The sequence below is a fragment of the Drosophila montana genome, unplaced genomic scaffold (assembly GCF_035044405.1).
Source record: "Drosophila montana isolate Dmon_TW-CO22-7 unplaced genomic scaffold, ASM3504440v1 contig_3848_1, whole genome shotgun sequence".
Lineage (NCBI taxonomy): Eukaryota > Metazoa > Arthropoda > Insecta > Diptera > Drosophilidae > Drosophila > Drosophila montana.
Window position 1 is genome coordinate 4,014,504 of NW_026998720.1, and position 20,373 is coordinate 4,034,876.

General features: G+C 45.3%; 4 protein-coding genes across 4 annotated transcripts; 2 read left to right on the forward strand and 2 right to left on the reverse strand.

Moving 5' to 3' along the window:
* Positions 1 to 671: 671 nt before the first annotated feature.
* Positions 672 to 1,312, reverse strand: apn (apnoia). Its single transcript, XM_064697004.1, has 2 exons — positions 1,134 to 1,312; positions 672 to 1,066 (listed from the first exon to the last, which is right to left on the reverse strand). Exons 1-2 carry the CDS (start codon positions 1,234 to 1,236, stop codon positions 780 to 782), a joined length of 390 nt encoding a protein of 129 aa, XP_064553074.1. The 5' UTR covers positions 1,237 to 1,312; the 3' UTR covers positions 672 to 779.
* A 3,120-nt stretch (positions 1,313 to 4,432) lies between these two features.
* On the forward strand, positions 4,433 to 5,617 carry Osi22 (Osiris 22). Its single transcript, XM_064696821.1, has 2 exons — positions 4,433 to 5,189; positions 5,253 to 5,617. The coding sequence occupies exons 1-2, from the start codon at positions 4,433 to 4,435 to the stop codon at positions 5,579 to 5,581; spliced, it is 1,086 nt and encodes a 361-aa protein (XP_064552891.1). The 3' UTR covers positions 5,582 to 5,617.
* Positions 5,618 to 7,371: 1,754 nt separating this feature from the next.
* Positions 7,372 to 9,088, reverse strand: wntD (wnt inhibitor of Dorsal). The gene has a single exon (XM_064696963.1). The coding sequence runs from the start codon at positions 8,395 to 8,397 to the stop codon at positions 7,462 to 7,464; it is 936 nt and encodes a 311-aa protein (XP_064553033.1). The 5' UTR covers positions 8,398 to 9,088; the 3' UTR covers positions 7,372 to 7,461.
* A 1,418-nt stretch (positions 9,089 to 10,506) lies between these two features.
* On the forward strand, positions 10,507 to 20,129 carry LOC135438496 (uncharacterized). The gene is made up of 13 exons (XM_064696822.1): positions 10,507 to 11,762; positions 11,844 to 11,941; positions 13,252 to 13,569; positions 13,638 to 13,756; positions 13,857 to 13,942; positions 14,014 to 14,419; positions 15,226 to 15,880; positions 16,700 to 16,954; positions 17,028 to 17,383; positions 17,477 to 17,624; positions 17,695 to 18,228; positions 18,288 to 19,225; positions 19,316 to 20,129. The coding sequence occupies exons 1-13, from the start codon at positions 10,559 to 10,561 to the stop codon at positions 19,992 to 19,994; spliced, it is 5,796 nt and encodes a 1,931-aa protein (XP_064552892.1). The 5' UTR covers positions 10,507 to 10,558; the 3' UTR covers positions 19,995 to 20,129.
* Positions 20,130 to 20,373: the final 244 nt, after the last annotated feature.

Sequence of the window (20,373 nt, forward strand, 5' to 3'; positions counted from 1 at the left end):
GTCATGAGCCGAAAAATCAACTAGATTATCACACAATTTAATGATTGTTATTTAAAGCATGTTTCGATTTTGTGGCACACTCTTGGCGCAGCCTTATCTTATCAGCCAACTATGTTAGCCACTTAGCTAAAGGCAGCCACGAGCGTATATCAATCAGTCAGGAGGGGAGTTGCTAGCGTTTAGAAATTTGAAATTGTCGCAAAGTGGAACAAATTGTAGCCGGACTTAAACTGGTTGACAATTGGCTCGTTCAGATTGGCAGCGCCTTAATTAAGTGACTGCCAATCAAGTGAGAGTTCATTAATTAGACGGTGTCCATAATGAGATCTAAGTACTAGAGAAATTCAATAATTATTTTTGTATCGATTTTCTGCTATCTGCGACCCATTTTTAGCTGCATTTGAGACAAGTGGGGGGACGGGGAGTACTTTCTATACGCACGTTTCCAAAACTGGAGCCGTCGCAGCGGAAGAGCCAGCGAAAGAACCGTAAATCGTGGCTAGCTCCTGAGCTGCATACCAAATGAGCAGCCCATCAAAATTTCACTTTTCATGAAAATCAAGCAGAAGAAAAAGAATTTAAAAAATAACTCAAATGTATAAATATTTGATTTGATTGATGAGCCGTTCGTTGCGTTAAATAATTGCGTTGTGTATTAAATAAACGTTGTAAATAAATAATTTAAACTAGACTTAAATTATTATTTGGTTGCACGCTCGCTGAGGTATACTTTGTGGCCTGCTACCAGCTCGCTAAATCCTTCGACACGCCTCCATCTGTTACCACTCCTTCTCCAGCCAGACGGGCTGTTGTGAGTGCGAGTGCGAGTAGACAATGGGCACGGGAGCGGGCGCTGCGGCATACGCGGCAGCGGCTTGCACGGGCAGGGCTCGGGACAGCATCTGGCCAATGGCCAGCACGAGCAGTATGACACCGACGCCCAGACCCTTTATGGAGACCACTGTCAAAGCGGCCAGCAATGTGGTTATGACGCCCACAACAAAGGCGCCCGGCACCAGGGCAAAGCTAATGCGACGCAGAAAATGATGGCCAAAAGTGCGGCTCTCTGTTGGAATATAACAAAATCTGGTTAGCTTTGGTTAGTCAGTTAAAGCTCCATGCTAATTACTGACCGGCCACATCCGAGTCGTTGTTGGCCTGCTGCTGGCACAGCACCACATCGCACACCAGGCACAGACCGAGTAGCATGAGGGCGATTTTCTGAGCGGCAGCCATTTCGTTGAGACTCTTTAATCCTTCGTTTAATCCGTTTGCTTTGAGTTGCGGCCCGTGTCCACTGTACACTGCTCCAACACTGTCTGACAATTGAATGTGCTGTCCAAATTGACATTGGCTTTTATCAGGGCGTAGGTCTTGGCCACTCGCTGCTGGGGCTACTTGAAATTCGACAGCCGGACGTCGCACGAACGTGCGCCAAAACAACCAAATCGTGCCGCTGCTTTGAAGAATGCCTCGCTCGATGCCCAATCTGACAACTGGTCACTTTTTTGGTATACCCTGCCATCCATTAAAGAGTGTATACCAGTTTCGTTCAAAGGTATGTAACAAACAATAGGAGGCAACCTATATGAAAACCTAAACGCTTAGGAGCGATTTTGTTGAATTCTACCTCAAAGTAAGTAAAAATTGCGGAAAAGGTAACATGAAATTTGTTGTTTGCCATCCGATTGACCAAGTCTACTCCTTCTCGGTGAAAACTGTAGATAAAAGAGCTTTTGGGCAAATTCTTAAGTTTCGTACGTTCGCATTTAAACTTATTTTCAAAGCCCTACGTCACCCTATTCCATCTGCTTGTCTGTTCATCAACTGATCCATTTTTGTAAACGTTAATTCAGACGTGTTTCACACTTTTTGCAAAATCCACCCCCTATCGGTATAAACGAATGTTTTTTTTTAGCTTTAAGCTTTACACCATTGGTCTAAAATGGGCAGAAAATGTTGCTGCCAATATTCGGTTCATACTTCAATTAGCTTCAAACTAAATTTAAAAATTCGGTGGTTAACATAGGCTGAAATTGTATGGATGAAAAAGTTATATACAAAATGTGATGCAATAAATTGTCCACGGGTAACGCCGGGGAATGCTAGCTAGTAAAGTATATTGACTCTAGATAAGCATCGATCTGGCTATCTGCACAGATCGATAACTCGCTCCGTTTTTACACTATCGATTAGTATCGGTTTTTAAATTAGCATTTTTGAGCATAGACACCAAATGTAGCAGGTGGTTGCTGAAATAGGGTACATACATAAGGAATATTTTAATTCTTCTGCAAGTTGAACTATATTTAAGAACATATGTTAAGGCAGCTCAGCGCTTGTTACAAGATATCTTCTAGTCGGGCTTTAGTAGGATTGTCCCTAACATTTTTTTTGTATACATTTTTTGAATATGCATAAAGCTGGTGATGATTTTCACTGTGCACCACGGCGGTGGCGATGGCGGTGGCAACTGCGTGCCCTTTAAGGTGCAAGCGTCGGAGTTTGCTTTTGGCTTGCCTCTGCTGCCATGTTGCACTTGGAGCTCGGATTTGAAGACTTCGACATGGGCATTCTTTCACGACGCGTGTCTATATATTGAGGGCAGCGCCCACAAATGGGCGGAACCATTCGCTTTCATTTCTTCTTTTGTTTTTTCGCTGAACAATATTGATTTATCAGCTAATTGACAATGAGGCAATGCATATTAATTTTTACGCATTTAACCTACGTCGTCTCTAACGGCTTCTCATTGATAAATATATATACATACGTATACTATATGTGTGTACATACTTATCGTAGGCATTGTTCAAGTCCGCAATTCACTTTCATTATGCACTGTTGAGCCCTAAAAACGTGTTGCCTGTCTGGCCTAATAAAGAAAGAGAATTTTTACAAATTTTAAGGTGCATTGCTTGCAATTTATTCTGTTATCATAGAGCGGTCTAGACTAGAAAAGGATAACAACTTTAAAAAAAATATTACAATTTTATATTTCTACTAGCTGGTATAACCCGGCCTTGCCCGTGGCACGTATGTTATAAATTCAATGTTTTCAAAAAGCTTTGAAAATAATTTTGAAACTGATCGGACGGGAATCAAACAAACTTAAAATTCACCAATAAAAACTATGAAATGCATTCTCCACCGAAAGAGTTTAGATTTTGCGAAAAATGTGAAACACGTCTCAAATGAATTTTCATATAGATACGTGAAAATAAATTTGAGGGCGAGACGTCACCCACCAAATCTTTGACCCCCATTTCCACCAAGGGGGAATGGATTTTCTTAAAAGTGTGAAACACCACTCAAATGAATTTGAACAAAGATCTTTGAAAATGAGTTTTAGGCCGATCGGATGGTAAGCAAACAAGTTTCATAAAAACGTTTTATACAAGGAATAAATCCAAGTCCAGGAAATAAAAATAATTAATTATACAAAATTCAAGTCCAGTTGTCAATATGTATCGAGAGCTATTATATTACATGAAAACAGTTATCTACCAAATTCGGTTTTACATTTATGCAAATGAAGTTGAAAAATGACTCAGAATTGTTTTACAACGGGTTTCAATAAACGGCATCAGTTATGTGAAAGTAGTTAGTGGAAAGACCAAATGTGTTAAGCGGATTTTTCGCGCTACAGAATTTACTTTCTAGCCTGGATTTCCAATTCTGTTGTGGTCTAAGCAAGACACCCGCTCCTAGCTCAACCAGAGCAATTTCAGGAGAAGAAGATGAAGAAGAATCGGCGAAGGAGAAGAAGAAGCAGGGCATTGGCCAAACAACCAATTCTGTCAACAACTTTCTCATGCTATAGCCGTCAGAGCTAATTGTCTCTGGTTATGGCCAAAGAATTACACGAGCGACCGTTACCATGGTCCAGACCAGAGACCAGCTCAGACTACTTAACGTTTTCATATTATTTATGGCTAATAGCCTGAGCGGCGGTTGAGTGCAGGGGGCGCGGCAATAACAGCTAAAAGAAATCAATGCTGGAGCTCAATGAGAAATTGCAGGCCTGCTCCAATTATTTTTCATGTTCGCAGCGCGAGAGTCCGACAATGTTTTGAACACAATTTAATTGAGGAAGATTCAGAACAGGCGCAGCGCGTCTCATTCTTGGATAGACACATGCGGCAGCTTGTTGCCACCGTTGCAGTGACACCGTCTAAAGCTGGCTGTGCCCAATTCCAATGCCAATTCCAGCAGAATGTAGCCAGATCTGGTCTTGGCTTTCCTCGCTGCGGAGGCTGCAGTTGCAACTGCAACTACGACTGCGACTGCGACAGCGACAGCGACTGCAGCTGCAGCTGCTGCCACTGAGTTGATAAAATGCATGTTGCACGTCGATCGTGCCACATTCTGTGGCTGGCCAGCGCGTGGTGTGCACACAGTTTTCCTTAAGAGCAAGTGACATGCGCCAAAGATGAGCCGCTTACTGAATCTCCTAATGTTTTGTGCGCTGTGCGCCAGCTTTGCCAGTAGCCAGGACACCAGCGAGGCAAACAGCCCTATGCCAGAGGAGGCCGCCACGGAGGGAGCACGCGGCTTGGCCAGCAGCTATGAGCCGGAGGATAAGCAGGCGTTAAAGAAGAACTCGCACATTTATATGGGCATCTATAAGAACTACAAGAGCACCTATCTGGGAAACAAGACGACGAGTGAGTACAGAAAGCGACTGCGGGAACGCGTGAGTACGGCACAGCTGGCCAACAATGAGGCGGAGGCTGCCACAGAGGCAGTCGAGTACCAGGAGCTGGAGCAGCAGCAGCATCAGCAGCTGGAAATTGATGATGCACTCGCGCAGGAGCTGCGCAACGAGGCAAATGCGGAGGCGCTGCTGGAGGCACAGACCGAGACGCCCATCTATGATGAGAATGAGACGGCGGGCGGCAAGAAGCGGCGCAAGCGCAAACGCAAGAATCGCAACAATAGCAACAACAACAACAACAACAACAACAACAACAACAACAGCAACAAGAGGCTGGAAGAGCAGCTGCTCGAAGCAGAGCCCAGTTTGGCTGAGGAGGCCACATCCGATAACGTGGAGCACTACCATGTGGGACCCGGTCTCAATGTCAGCCTGGACATGAGTAATCACATTGTGCGCGTCAAACTGGATGGTGAGAACCTCAGGGAGATCATCGGCGATCGCTGGCTGACCACGGACAACAGCGAGGAGGGTGAGTCCGCAAGAGATTATTGCATGATAACAGCCATGTTGAACAGTTGCATTTAAATCCTAGGTCGTGGCAAGAAGTACGATATGATCACCAAGGTGCTGCCGCTGTTCATATTGCCCTTTCTCATCCAGTCGGCGATTGTGCCGTTTTTGGTTACCAAGCTGAAGCTGCTGCTGGTCAAGTCCATATTGGTGGGCAAACTGGCCATATTCTTGCTCATCCTGTCGGCCATCAAGAACAGCAACAAAATGATGCAATCGTATGAGGTGGCGCCCTCGTATTGGGCCAGCGAGCCAAGCCGAAGATCCGAGCTGGCGGCAGCTGCCTCATCCGCAGCTGCGGCCTACAATGGCTACCGGGTGGAGGGCAAACCCACCACCTGGGTCAATTAGCGAGAGGCAGACAGACAGCGAGAGGGAGTGAGAGAGAGAGAGAGAGAGTTTAGACAGCTAGTTAAAAAAACAAAACATACAAATTGCAATAAGTTTCGCATTAAGTTACAAAATATATGAAAATAAATAAAAACATATCGGGTGTCTCGCTGAGTTTTTAATTAGGTATTAAAAATAATAGAATATCTACTTTATTATAGACATTAATATACTTAAATAGGTTAGATAATCATCTAAAGAAGCAATTAGTTATTATCTAGAAAGAATTCGCATATGAGAGCTGGATGATGAAATTATCTGTAGAGAGATAATAGATTTATTATTTTTTTAAATAATTAATCTTTTGTTAAAAACATTTAGTGATTATTCTTTTTGAACATAAACAAAACGAGAAAGTAGGAAATCTTCGGCACGTCGACGATTAAATACCCTTGTAAACATTTGCTTAACGGTTTGGCGGATATGTGAGTTAGGCGAAGCTCGTAAACACAAAGTTTGATGCAAATATCTTGGAAAACAGAATAATTTGGCATTCCCTAACATTATTGACCGATTTTTTCTATAGAGCTATATAACATAGTAGTGCGATCTTGATATGACTTGGATCATAGTTAAACTATTAAATGCCGGAATCGGTTAAGATTTCTTGAGAAACAAAAACAAAATTCATACGATAACCTAGTTTTCGACCAATCGTTACTAAGGACGCTATATGGGATATATGGTCCGATCCGGTCGGCTCCGACAGATGTAATGCCTGCAACAAAAAGACGGACCTATTAAAAAAAATAGAAACAATTAGACGGTGTATCATGGTGTATCAAGTCGGCTGTTGATCAAGAATATTTATACTCTATGGGGTGGGAGCTGTCTCCTTCCATGCGTTACACACTTCATGTCTAAATTATAATAACCTCTACAATGGTATACAAACCAAGAAATTACACTTATTTATGTATTTGGATGCGTTATATTTTTAAAAAATTTCGAATGATTTTGTCTATTGAATCGAATGATATAATAGTTCGAGTCTGATAAAGAGCTTGCTCAAATAATAGAAGCATTCTTTGATTTGACCATTTTGAAAAGCTGAAAAGAAATTAGTAAAAATAAACTATTTTTAACAGATATTTTCTATATGATATGGTATGCCGAACCGACAAACTTTTACTGTTTGCAAAAAATAAAAATGATTCTCTATTAGGTTTCAACATGTAAGCTTTAAGTCCAATTGGCCACAGCTCTTCGCTTGATTCTTGATGCTGATTTAAAATATGAGATAGTTTACATTATGTGACAAGAAGAGTATACCTCTACTATTGGTATTAATTGGTCTAAGTTGGATCAGAAACAAATATGGCAAGATAGAGGAGTATATGTATATGTATTTTAAAGGATCTGAGCAGTTTTATTTGAGGTTGATTTTATTATTTCTTAACTTTTATCCAACCCACTAATATTGTGATATGATATAGGTTGGTACTCGATCTCGACCCGCTTGGAAGCCCTGTGTCTGATTAGACACTATGCAAGTTAAGGGCATACAAAATGGGCATAATACGGATTATCGTATGACATCAACTTTGGGACTTTACACATGTGCAAATAAATGCAGTCAATGTCAAGAGTTGCCTAAATGATTTATGCACCAACACAAAATATCTATTTTCAGTTACGTATTTATTGTCTATTGTTTTTGTCTAGGTAATAAATTAGCATTGGGTACAAATAAATTAACTTAAGTCTAGGCAACTAATTACAACTCTTGTTGTTGTTCTTGCTTTTCTTGTTGCGGCTGCGGTGCGGTGCGTGGCTCAACCAGCGCCCCAAATTGATATTTCGCTCAGTCTCGCACTCTCTCTCCTACTCTCTCTGTATGATTAGTAGCAGCTGTATTGTCGCTCCAATTGGACGCAGACATCGCACTGCAAACGGAATCCCCAGACCAGCTTGCAGTTGCAACGCCGCTCGCTGCGCACATGCTGGGAACGCACACGGAATCCACAGACCCGGCACAGTTGTTGGCAGGAGAGACGCTCTTCGGCGCTGCTGGCCGCATGCTTGGCGCACTGGCGGCCACGTGTGCCCGCCCAGCGTCCGCTGGTCTCGGGCTGGCAATAGTTGGGCGAGTCGAGCATATAGACGAGTGAGTCCAGCGGTATGTTCTGCCACATGATCTTCAGATTCCTTGAGGTCGTGTCCAGCTGTATGGCATCATCGTACATGTTCAGCAGATCCTGTGCCACAGACTCGAAGGGCTTGAGCACCTGCACGCACTGCTCCTCGAGGCAGCTGCCCTGTGCGCTGTGCCGCTTGCAGTGACACTCCTGCTCCATCGAACGCTCCAACAGGGCGCCAACCACGCGCTGATTATGCGCCGGAGCACCGGCCCCAATGCCATAGCGCTGTTCATAGAGCTGCATCGCCTTGGCCGGCTCATGGGCGCAGGGCACGTTCAGGGCATTGTTGCTGCAGCCGCAGCCGGCGATGACACCATTGGCACAGTCCTTGGTTAGCGTGTGCAATATGGCGGCCATGGATATGGCGGCCACATAGACATCCTCGCGATCCAGCTCCTGGGCGCCACTCGGGGCCGTGCGTCGCCTTATAAAGTCACTACTGGGGCAATTCCAGCGCTGCCATTTGAAGCTCTGCTGACAGCTGCTGATGGCCTGGTCCAAGCTGCTGCTGCTGATGGCCTCCCAGGAGAGCGGCGCCTGGAATTGTGTATACTGATAGTAGTTCATCGGCTCCACCAAGCTGGCCGACGATGCGCTACTGGCAAAGCTCAGGAATATTTGTATGATATAAAACATAATGTTGTTGGACGTGTGTGTGTTGTGTGTGTGATCTCTGTGATGTCTTTGGGTCGACTGTGGGCTGTCAGGAGCCTGGGCCTAGTTTTTATACCAAGTCACAAGCTTGGGCCGTGGGAAATACGAGGCGACAGCGAAAAACCGGAAATTTGCCTTTTGTCAACTTGGGACTTTTTCATGAACAGAAGAAACTCCCAGCGCCTCACAAATAACCCAACAGATCCTGGCCCGACGCAATTGCGGAGCAGCCCAGTTTTATTCCCCTCTACCTGCCCGGCGTCCGTCCTGCGGCGTCGATCCTCGTCGCCAGCAACTTTCCCACGCTTAGGCAGGTAGATGTCCTGCAGCGCACACTACGTGTTCATGAATGAAACTCAATCGAATCCATTCACTTTCGTGGATTTTCCCAACTGCTCAATATCAATGCTCGGCGTACGGCGTGCATTTGCAGCCGTACTCCGGGCTGTAGTCCTGTGTTTTGCCAACTCGGCTGGCAAAGCCAATTATCTAACAAAACATATGACAAATAATAGAATATGGAAAATTAATTGCGCTTTGCGGTAAGCTGTTTGTGAATCCCTCGACCAGGCTCTAGCCTGCCAGCCAGAATTGCCCATGCTCGCCCATATTATTGGTATTTCCGGACAACAGTAAATGCCACGACTTGGCTAAACGGCATGAGTTAGTCGTATAAGGCAAAGTTCAATTACAAGCCATTATCATAAATCAACAAGTTTTATGATATTCGCTCTAATACATATTCGCTCACATACTGATACCCTGTACCCATTGAAATGGGTTTGCTTAAAGCTGTGAAGATAGAATCTGGATTTTTTGTATACAAACACATTTAAGTGTCATCCTAAACACTCAAGTTATTTAAGAATATATATAAACTAGAAACGAACGTATGTTAACGCTCTGGCAACGCTCAGTCGGATAGACTGGAATACTGTTATTTAGATAAATATTGGATTTAACTAAAATTATTGAATTATTGAAAAACTAACATTTGAATGTCATCATTAAGTGCTGAAAATTTAATAATAATTTCTAGAAAAACGCCGAGGTTGTTAAAGAATATTTTTAACCATAAAGGGACATATGTTGCCGGTCTGGCAACTCTTAGCCGCACAGACTGTGCTATAATACGTCTAATGCTTAAAATATTAAAACAAAACCAAATAAACACCTAAGGTCTGGCAACTCTGTCCGACACCTACTCGACTCTCTCCTAGTGGCTAAGATTACTATTTGATTAAACTATAAATGTGCATGTAATACTGATAATGGCTTAGTTCACTCACAACTCATATCTAATCCTAATTTATAGCCAAATTTCCAAATTCCATGGACAAGCGACAATATTATTGCCATAGATTAATGGATGTACATATATGTATGCGCATGTTCCCGTAAATCGTGCCACACTTTTTTTTCCCTATCATAAGGGAAATAATATTACATATTGCCAGGCATTTGAAAAACATGCGCGGAAATTTCATGTTTTGGGTTTTAACACAATGAAAATACCAAAAGTCTCTAATTAGGCCGAGAATCCCGTATTGCCGTAGGCACCGGAAAAGGGTTTTTTAAGTACCTAAAGCGCCGGGGTAATACACAAAACCAAAGCCGGGCGAGCTGCTCGCAATCGATCAGGTAGTCAATTTGGGTAAAAACTTTGGTCAATTGGTCTCAACACAAATATAGGATATATATGTAAATATGTACACACATGTGGGCGCCGGCGCTAGGGAAAGTTAGGAAGCTGGCGCCGGGAGTTTCTGCAAAAATTGTTCAAGAGATTGGGAATTCTTGTTGCGCAGGAAAAACGCGCAGATTTTTGGCTTTCTAATCGAATCCGCTAATGCGGACAGAATGGATTGGCCCGTAAATATGCCAGATAAATATATATATATATATATGTATGTATATATAATACACATTCTTATGGCCGCAGTTGCTCTTGACGTGGGTGAGTGCCGGGTTCGACTTGCGATTGCGATTAGATTAGCAATCAGTCCATGACGGTATCACTCAGCGTCCAATTAAGATATATGTGAGTGTGACGGCTCGTGGGTTACCTATCACTGGGCGTCCATGATGGGCGCTTAGTTGCAATTCAGATGTCGCCGGTTTTGGATTGAGGCCGCAAACGAAAATGATAATAACCGCTAAATTGGTTAGCATTTGTCTGGGCGTCGCGCTGACGGCGTTTACCGTGTCGACAATTGTGCTGGCCGTGCAGAAGGCGAACTTGACAGCCGATTTGCGTGAGGCCCAGGATAAGCTCGATCTGCTCGAGGCGGGCCTGGCGTCCAGCACGGCGGCGCCGTCGAGCACCAGTGCGGGCCCAACACCGGAGCCGGGCCCAACCCCGGAGCCGGGCACCACTGCGGCGCCGGAACAGATTGACTATCGCCTGCCCAGCGCCTTGATACCCAACAATTATGATCTCTATTTGTATCCAAACATTGAGACGGGCACTTTTAGTGGCGAGGAGACAATCAACATAACCGTCAACGAGGCCACGGACCAGATTATACTGCATTCACTTTATCTGGAAATCAATGGTGTGCATGTCTTCCAATCGGATGAGGTCACCATTTTGGTCACAGATTACACATTTGATACCGTTCGGGAGTTCCTCATCATCAATTTGAATACGAAACTGACCGCGGGCGCCCTCGTACTGCTCAATATCGAATTCTCCGGAAATATGGCCAACAAAATTGTGGGTCTATACAGCTCCTCGTACGTGAAGGCCGATGAGAGCCGCAAATTGATAGCCACCTCCAAGTTTGAGCCAACCTACGCTCGTCAGGCGTTTCCCTGCTTCGATGAGCCCGCCCTGAAGGCCACCTTTGAGATCACATTGGTGCATCCGACGGGCGACAATTATCATGCGCTCTCCAACATGAACATGGAATCGGAGCTTGACAAGGGCACCTACACGGAGGTCAGGTTCGCCAAGAGCGTGCCCATGAGCACATATCTGGCGTGCTTCATTGTCTCCGATTTTGAGGCCAAAACGGTGCAGATTGATACCAAGGGAATCGGCGAGGCCTTCGACATGGGCGTCTATGCCACCCCCGAGCAGATCGACAAGGTTGACCTCGCGCTAACGGTGGGCAAGGGCGTCATCGAGTACTATATTGATTACTTCCAAATTGAATATCCGCTGCCCAAGCTGGATATGGCGGCCATACCCGACTTCGTGTCCGGTGCCATGGAGCACTGGGGTCTGGTCACATATCGGGAGACATCGCTCCTCTACGAGGAGGCCACCAGCTCCACTGTGAATAAGCAGCGCATCGCCAGCGTGATAGCACACGAGTTTGCGCACATGTGGTTCGGCAATTTAGGTACTTATGTCCCCTCCACTGATAAGGAGGATTAACCCAACTGGTATATATATATTTTTTTTTCGATTTCCCTGCTATCAGTTACTATGCATTGGTGGAATGATTTATGGCTAAACGAGGGCTTTGCTAGCTTCATTGAGTATCTCGGCGTTGATGCCGTCTTTCCCGAATGGCAAATGGTAAGTCAATAATCCACAAAGTCGAGCCATAAATTTCAGTTTATATATACATATAGTTTCTTTATTATTATTTTATTTATTATACCCTGAACCCATTGATGGGTAAAAAGATTAAAACGGTGCAAAGGTTTATAAAAGGCAGCATCCTCAACCCATAAAGTATATTTATTCTTGATTAGCATCAAAAGTCGAATTGATCTTGCCGTGTCCGTCGGCCCCTTCGTCTGTCCGTATGAACTCTATGATCTCAGAACCTACCAGAGCCAGAGACTTAAAATAGGCCCTCCTAGTGCCCGCGCAGTAGAAGTTTCTTTCCGATAATCGATAGCTTGCCTCGTTCCCAGGCAATAAATAAAAGGCGATATATTTCGATATCAGAATCCTATATTTTGATTTTAAGAGCTAGAGTCACCAATCATGGCATGTAGCTTCGAGTAGAGTATATGGAGATCAAATATCTTTAAAACTATAAAAAATAATATAAATATTTATTTTCTTTAACGCCAGTATCCCTTTGCCATTTGGCATTTGGTGTTAGTAGAAAAAATGTCTGGGTATCCCATAATCGAGCACTCCCGACTAGGCCACCCTTACTTGTTATACCCTTGCAGAGGGTAAAATGTGTAACGCATTGAAGAAGACATATCCGACCCCACTAAATATATATATTCTTGATCAGTATTAACAGCCGAGTCGATATAGCCATGTCCGTCTGTCTGTGTCTATGCGAACTAGTCTCTCAGTTTTAAAGCTATCTTTGCAGAAGTCCCTCTTTTTGTTGCACGCAGTACATATGTTCAAACCAGCTGGGTCGGACCACTATATCATATAGCTGCCATAGGAACGATCGGTTGAAGGGTAGGTTCTTATATGAAAAACATTTTTGTTTATCAAGATATCTTGATCAAACTCGGCATTTATTAGTTTTACTATGCTCCTCATATATATTCAAAATCCTATTAAGATCGGACCACTATATCTTATAGCTGCCATAGGAACGATCGGTCGAAAATTAAGTTGTTGTATGCAAAATTTGTTTGTTTTTCAAGATATCTTAATCATACTCGGCATTTACTATTTTCCCTGTTCTTCTTAGATACGGGCAAAGCACTATGAGCATTAGGAAAAGGTTGGGTCTGCAAGGGTATTATATCTTCGGAGTGCCGAAGATAGTTCTTCTTTCTCGTTTTTATATTATTTTATTTTAAAGATAAATTGTATTCCATTTTGTTGCTTTATTTTATTTTGTTAAATATTATTTTTATTTTACTAAATCAAATTTAATTAATCCATTTTTTTTAATTTTACAGCGAGATCAGTTTATCGTTAGTACTTTGCACTCAGTGTTTACCCTGGATGGCACTCTGGGCTCGCATCCCATCATTCAGAAGGTTGAAAATCCGGATCAGATAACGGAAATCTTTGACACCATTACGTATTCCAAGGGCTCCTCTCTGGTGCGCATGTTGGAAGACTTTCTGGGCGAGACAATCTTTCGCACAGCGGTTACCAATTATCTAAATGAATACAAATACGAGAACGCCGTAACGGACAACTTCTTTGCGGAGATTGATAAATTGGGTCTGGAGTACAATGTGTCGGATATAATGCTCACTTGGACAGTGCAGGTGAAGAAGATCGCTTTGTGCAGCATGCCCGCCAGATTTGCATAGACATTTAACCCAATTCGTTGTAGATGGGTCTGCCGGCGGTCACGATCACCAAGGTCTCGGACACTGAATACAAATTAACGCAGAAGCGTTTCTTGGCCAATCCGAATGACTATGATGCAGTGCACGAGTACTCGGAATTCGAGTAAGCTTCCCAGTTATTTATTGCCTTATCTTTATTTGTTTACTGTCTGGATTATCAGATTGAAATGTTCACACATATATTATTTATTATACGATTGCAGCTACCGCTGGTCCATACCCATCACCTATACCACCAGCGCGGATGCCACGGTGCAGCGCGCCTGGTTTTATCACGATCAGAGCGAAAGTAAGTGCTGGCATCTATATTCCAGTCCATACTAAACCATAATGATCACTATCACATCAATCTCTGTGCAGTCACCATTACTGTGCCCAGCGCTGTGGAGTGGATCAAGTTTAATCACGATCAGGTTGGCTATTATCGCGTCAACTACGAGCAGTCCCTGTGGCAGGCACTGGCCAATCAAATGGTCGCCAACCCGGACGCATTCAGCGCTGGTGACCGTGCCTCCCTGCTCAATGATGCCTTTGCCCTGGCCGATGCCACGCAGCTGCCCTATGAGATTGCCTTCGACATGACCAAGTATTTGGCCAAGGAGCTTGATTATGTGCCCTGGAGCGTGGCTGCCTCCAAGCTGACATCCCTGAAGCGCACCCTGTTCTACACCAGCAGCTATGTCAAGTACAAGAAATATGCCACAGCTCTGATTGAGCCCATTTACTCGTCCCTCACCTGGACTGTGGGCGAGGATCATTTGGATAAGTATGTGGAGATTTGTTAAAAGCAAAGCACACGGGGAATCCCTCGGGGTTTTCTCTAATCTTTTTTCCACCCTGTGCCCATTAAAAATGGGAAAAAGAGTATATGGACGGTGTCTGCTTTAGAGGAGAGCTTGCCAAATAGAGGAGGAAGAGGTGTCCGCTTAAAAGAAGTGTCCGCTAGTTTTCACTGTGGTGCAGCACTGTAGTACAGTGAAAACTATCTTGGGCGAACAGCCGTCTAATAGCGGCAAATGTACTGGCATAATTTATGATGGTTTAAGAGCTAGTGTCCGCCTAAAAGGGGTGCCCGCCTAACAGGAGTGTTGGTTATTAGAGTTTTCACTGTGGCACATACCTATAAAATATAATTGATCATGAAGTTGGGCTGAGTCAATATATTAATGAAGGTCTTAAATTAGAAATCTGGGTGATAAGGATTATATTTTTTCTAGATAGCTCTACAAAGTCTCCAGAATTTATATAGTTTCGAAAAACGTTTTTTCTTTTAATTTTAGGTATTGAAATTTAAATTTTATTTGAAGTTATCGATAACTTCACCCATTTGCCGGAAATCTACAAATTTCGATCTTAAGACCTAGACATACTAATTTTGGAATTCATAAAGGCGACAATATTTAACTATTAAAAAATATCGTCACATTAGTTAAAAGCTGGGTACAGGGTATTTTGCAGTCGTGCACCCTCGACTAGAGAACCCTTAATTCGATTTTTTGTTGTTTTCTATTCTTGTTCTACCACAATCTATCTAACTCGGGCTCTCTTTTCTCGTTTGTTTTCTCTCTTCAGCCGTCTGCGAGTGACCGCCTTGAGCGCCGCTTGCTCCTTGGGTCTCGAGTCCTGCCTGACTGAAGGCGGCCAGCAGTTCAAGAGCTGGCTGGCGACGCCCGATACGCGTCCCAGTCCCGATGTGCGCGAGACGGTCTACTACTATGGCATGCAGTCGGCGGGCAATCAGGAGATTTGGGAAACCGTTTGGCAGCTCTTCATCAACGAGGCCGATGCCAGCGAGAAGTCGAAGCTTATGTATGGCCTGGCCGCCATACAGGAGCCGTGGCTGCTGCAGCGTTACATTGATCTGGCCTGGAACGAGGAGTATGTACGTGGTCAGGACTACTTCACCTGCCTAACCTATATCTCGGCCAATCCCATGGGTGAGCCGCTCGTGTGGGACTATGTGCGCGAGAACTGGCTGCAGCTGGTGGAACGCTTCGGTCTGAACGAACGCTATCTGGGCAATCTGATACCCTCGATAACGGCTCGCTTCCACACCCAAACGAAGCTCGAGGAGATGGAGCAGTTCTTTGCCAAGTATCCAGAAGCTGGCGCCGGCACAGCAGCACGTGTCCGTGCACTGGAGACGGTCAAAAATAATATTGTCTGGCTGGCCGAAAATCTCGAAAGCGTCGACGCCTGGCTGGAAACGCAGGAACAGCGACTGCACTAGGGGGCAGGCAGCAGGCCAAGGGGGCTAGCGGAATACCCTAAAAGTGGCACAGCTTTGTATTCATCGAATTGCCATAATAAATAAATACACGTTGCGTATACGTAAAATAAAGATTAGACATTTATTGAGAAAAATAACTAAGGCTACTCTAGTCGGGTGTGCCCGACTAGGGCATACACTTTTTTTACCTATTTAATGGGTAAAGGAATAATGGATTTAATAAAAAAAACTTAAGCTAAGAATTTAGTTGGCCACAAAACGAAAGATACTTGGTCTGTATATACTATACTAGAAGCTAAATTGCGAATTTGGTAACTCGTTGGATATCAGGGCATCAAAAACATGTTTTTTATTTTATCTATTTGACATGTCATAGGTAGCGTTTCTGTGTGTGTATCAAATGTATTGATAAAGACATTTACATGTTACTGATTATCAAAGCTACCAGTGGGCGTGGCACTCGGACAGACATAAGCCAAAATATGCAAATCGAATTGGTTGAATTGGACATAGCACAAGCCCAATAGGCCCGCCCTCATGCCCCATTTGGTATGAGGGTAGAGTGTAACAGCTCGGTAAGTGTCGAAATAACTATATTGCTTGCGACTCAATTTGTCATCGCTGAGCGATCTCTGCTGCTCCATTAACTGGCTATCAGGTGGGGCACCAGCAAATGGACGGCAAATTGCTTTTAGTTCTAGTTGTACGCGCATTATCGGCGATGTTGGCCATAAAGTGACTCAAGTGCCCATTATTAAAAATTAGCTACAAAAATATGGCTACAATCGTTTGGCTCTATTATGAATACGGCTAAAGTGTCGCCAATTTCTTCAGTTAGCTGCCGTCGATCAAACGGCCAAGATGTTTTTGCACGGCAATTTTTTACGGGTGGCTCTGTTTTGGGCCGTTGCGGCCCTTGCGGCGGCCACAATTGTGGTCGCTGTGCAGCGCAACCAGCTGGAGGCGGATTTGCGGGATATGCGCGAAAAGATTGACATGTACGAGGCGCTTAATGGATCGCAGCTTGCAGTGGACCCCAATAAACGCCAGAAGCGTCAGACTCGAGAGGAGGTTAGTGTCCGTCTGGGTGTGTGAATGTTTAAAAGCGGGTCGCTTAGCTTATCAGCGTATTCTGTCCCATTAGATCGATTATCGTCTGCCAACGGCACTCGAGCCCCAGCATTATGATCTCTATCTGCATCCCGATTTGGAAGCGGGCACCTTTACGGGCCAAGAGAAAATCACAATTAAAGTGCTGGAGGCGACCAAACAAATCGTTTTGCATTCCCACAAATTGAACATAACCAGCGTTTATGTGGAGAATCGGGAGCTGGAGAGCCATGAGCTGGACGAGGTGCGCGAGTTTCTCATCATCAATATGCAGGAGCAGCTGCCCGTGGATGCGGTCATCACGCTGGGCATTGTGTTCGAGGGCCAGTCGATCAACAAGCTGGTTGGGCTCTACAGCAGCAGCTATACAACGCCAGCCGGTCAGCACCGGTGAGTAGAGCGCGGGTTTTTTTGGGCTTCATTGTGTCGCAGCCTAAAAGCATGCCACATATTACTCTCTCTCTCTCTCCCTCTCTCGTGCAGCGATATTGCAACCACCAAATTTGAGCCCACCTATGCGCGACAGGCGTTCCCCTGCTTCGATGAGCCCGCCATGAAGGCTACGTATGCCATCAGCGTGGTGCATCCCAGTTCCGGCTCCTACCACGCGCTCTCCAACATGGATCAAACGGTAGGTCAACGTGTGTGTTTAGCATTGTTTTTATCTTCTTTGAGCATTGGATTCATCTTATTCAATGCAGGAGACGACAAATCTAGGCGAGAACACGATGGCCACCTTTGAGACCAGTGTGGCCATGAGCACCTATTTGGCCTGCATCATTGTCTCCGATTTTGACTCGGAGTCGAGCACGGTGAATGCGAATGGCATTGGCAAGGATTTTGCGATGCGCGCCTTTGCCACGCCCCATCAGCTGAATAAAGTGAAATACGCGTTGGAATTCGGCACAGCCGTCACCGAATATTATATACAGTACTTTAATGTCGAATATCCCCTGCCCAAACTGGACATGGCTGCCATACCGGACTTTGCCTCCAATGCCATGGAGCACTGGGGCCTGGTCACCTACAGGGAGACCGCGCTGCTCTACGACGAGGACTACAGTTCCACGCTAAATAAACAGTCCATAGCCGGTGTGTTGGCCCATGAGATTACGCATCAATGGTTTGGCAATCTGGTCACCATGAAGTGGTGGAATGATTTGTGGCTAAACGAGGGTTTCGCCCGCTTTATGCAGTACAAGGGCGTGCATGCAGTGCATCCAGATTGGGGCATGGTAAGCTCGAATTCGGGGATTCACATCGAAAAGTCCATCTCATTCGCATTCTCCTTTAGCTGGAACAATTCCAAATAATGGCACTGCATCCGGTGCTCGTGTTCGATGCCAAGCTCTCCTCGCATCCCATTGTACAGAAAGTGGAATCTCCGGATGAAATCACGGCCATATTCGATACCATCAGCTACGAGAAGGCGGGCTCTGTGCTGCGCATGCTGGAGTCCGTTGTCGGCGCCGAGAATTTCGAGCTGGCGGTCACCAACTATTTAACCAAATTCCAATACGCCAACACTGTCACCGATGACTTCCTGACGGAGGTGGCCGCCCAGGTCACCGATTTCAATGTGAGCCAATTCATGCGCACCTGGACGGAGCAGATGGGCTATCCGGTGCTCAATGTGCGGCGCGCAAGCGAAGCTGGCTTCATCATTAGCCAACAGCGTTTCCTCTCGAACAAGGCCAGCTATGAGGAGGCGGTCGAGTCCACTGAATTTGGCTATAAGTGGAGTGTGCCCATAACCTATTTTCTGGACACGTCGGAGAGCAACGAGGTGCACAGCTTCATATTCGAGTATGATCAGGATGAGGTGGGCGTGGCTGTCAACACGGATGTTAAATGGCTCAAACTGAATTCCCATCAGCTGGGCTACTATCGCGTCAACTATGAGTCCGACATTTGGCAGCAGCTCATCCAGCAGCTGGTTGAGCAGCCAACGCGTTTCGATATTGCGGATCGCGCACATCTGCTGGACGATGCTTTCGCCTTGGCCGATGCCAGCCAGTTGTCGTACAGCGTGCCGCTGGAGATGACCGCCTACCTGTCGCAGGAGACGGACTTTGTGCCCTGGTATGTGGCCACCTCCAAGCTGCTGTCGCTCAGAAGCAACCTCATGTTCACCGACAGCTATGTCTCCTATTTGAGCTATGCGCGCACCCTGCTGACCAATGTCTACAAGGAGGTCGGCTGGACAGTCGATAACGACAACCATTTGGGCAAGTGAGTGCAAATCACACTATATATATACATATATGGGATATATCCCAGCCGGCTGCATACTACTCTAACTCTCTCGCTCTCTTCCTTTAGCCGCCTGCGTGTTTCTGTGCTGGGCGCAGCCTGTGCCTTGGGCGTGGAAGATTGCCTGCAGCAAGCCGAGGAGCTATTCACCAAGTGGCTAAACGCGCCAACCGCCGCCAATCGCCCAGCGCCCGATCTGCGCGAGCTGGTCTACTACTATGGCATACAGCAGACGAGCAGCGAAGCCAGCTGGGAGCAGCTTCTGGAGCTGTTCAAGTCCGAGTCCGATGCCAGCGAGAAATCGAAGCTAATGTACGGCCTGTCGGCTGTGCAGGATAGTCAGCTGCTCTATCGCTTCCTCGAGCTGGCCACAGATGAGAGCATTGTACGCTCCCAGGACTATTTCACCTGTGTGCAGAACATCGCCGCCAATCCGGTGGGTCAGCCCATTGTCTGGGATTATTATCGCGAGCAGTGGCCACAGCTCATCAATCGATTTGGCCTCAATGATCGCAATCTGGGCAAGCTGATAGCCAGCATAACGAGTCGATTTGCCAGCCAGATAAAACTGGATGAAGTGCAGGAGTTCTACAGCAAGTATCCAGACTCTGGAGCGGGCGCCAGTTCCAGGCAGCAGGCAGTTGAGACGATCAAATACAACATTAACTGGCTCAAGGAGAACTCCGACGACATTGCCAGCTGGCTGAGCGGTACGGCCGCCCCATTGACCTCTAAAAACCCATTGTAAAAAATTGACCACAAATTTCCCTAATTCAATAAATTCCGTTCCGTGGAATATTTCCTCAATTACTTGCATAATAAGGCGAATGGCCAAGAAATATAACAATAAAGTAGACCAAACAAATCAAGTCGTAAATTTAAACTATGCATTTTATTTTACACAACCGAGTGGCGATTTTAGTGGCCCTTAAAAAACCAGGCACTTCGATAGCTTTGATAAAAAATGCCTGTCATAGTCGTAAACCCAACTCCGAATCAAACCGGCCACGTCGGATATATGGATATATTGGACCATATAAACTTAAGAGCCCCCCATTATAATGATATCGCACTAGCCCCATATCGTTAACTATGGCCCAGCCCAATTGGCCAGATATCAATAATCT

What these genes read in the sequence shown, in the direction of transcription:
- Osi22 (XM_064696821.1), top strand. Translation starts at nt 4,433, where the DNA reads ATGAGCCGCTTACTGAATCTCCTAATGTTTTGTGCGCTGTGCGCCAGC. An exon ending in CACGGACAACAGCGAGGAGG is followed by an intron (nt 5,190 to 5,252) that starts GTGAGTCCGCAA and finishes TTTAAATCCTAG; the next exon opens with GTCGTGGCAAGAAGTACGAT.
- LOC135438496 (XM_064696822.1), top strand. Translation starts at nt 10,559, where the DNA reads ATGATAATAACCGCTAAATTGGTTAGCATTTGTCTGGGCGTCGCGCTG. An exon ending in CATGTGGTTCGGCAATTTAG is followed by an intron (nt 11,763 to 11,843) that starts GTACTTATGTCC and finishes CCCTGCTATCAG; the next exon opens with TTACTATGCATTGGTGGAAT. An exon ending in ACGCCAGCCGGTCAGCACCG is followed by an intron (nt 17,384 to 17,476) that starts GTGAGTAGAGCG and finishes TCTCTCGTGCAG; the next exon opens with CGATATTGCAACCACCAAAT.
- apn (XM_064697004.1), bottom strand. Translation starts at nt 1,236, where the DNA reads ATGGCTGCCGCTCAGAAAATCGCCCTCATGCTACTCGGTCTGTGCCTG. An exon ending in CAACGACTCGGATGTGGCCG is followed by an intron (nt 1,067 to 1,133) that starts GTCAGTAATTAG and finishes ATATTCCAACAG; the next exon opens with AGAGCCGCACTTTTGGCCAT.
- wntD (XM_064696963.1), bottom strand. Translation starts at nt 8,397, where the DNA reads ATGTTTTATATCATACAAATATTCCTGAGCTTTGCCAGTAGCGCATCG.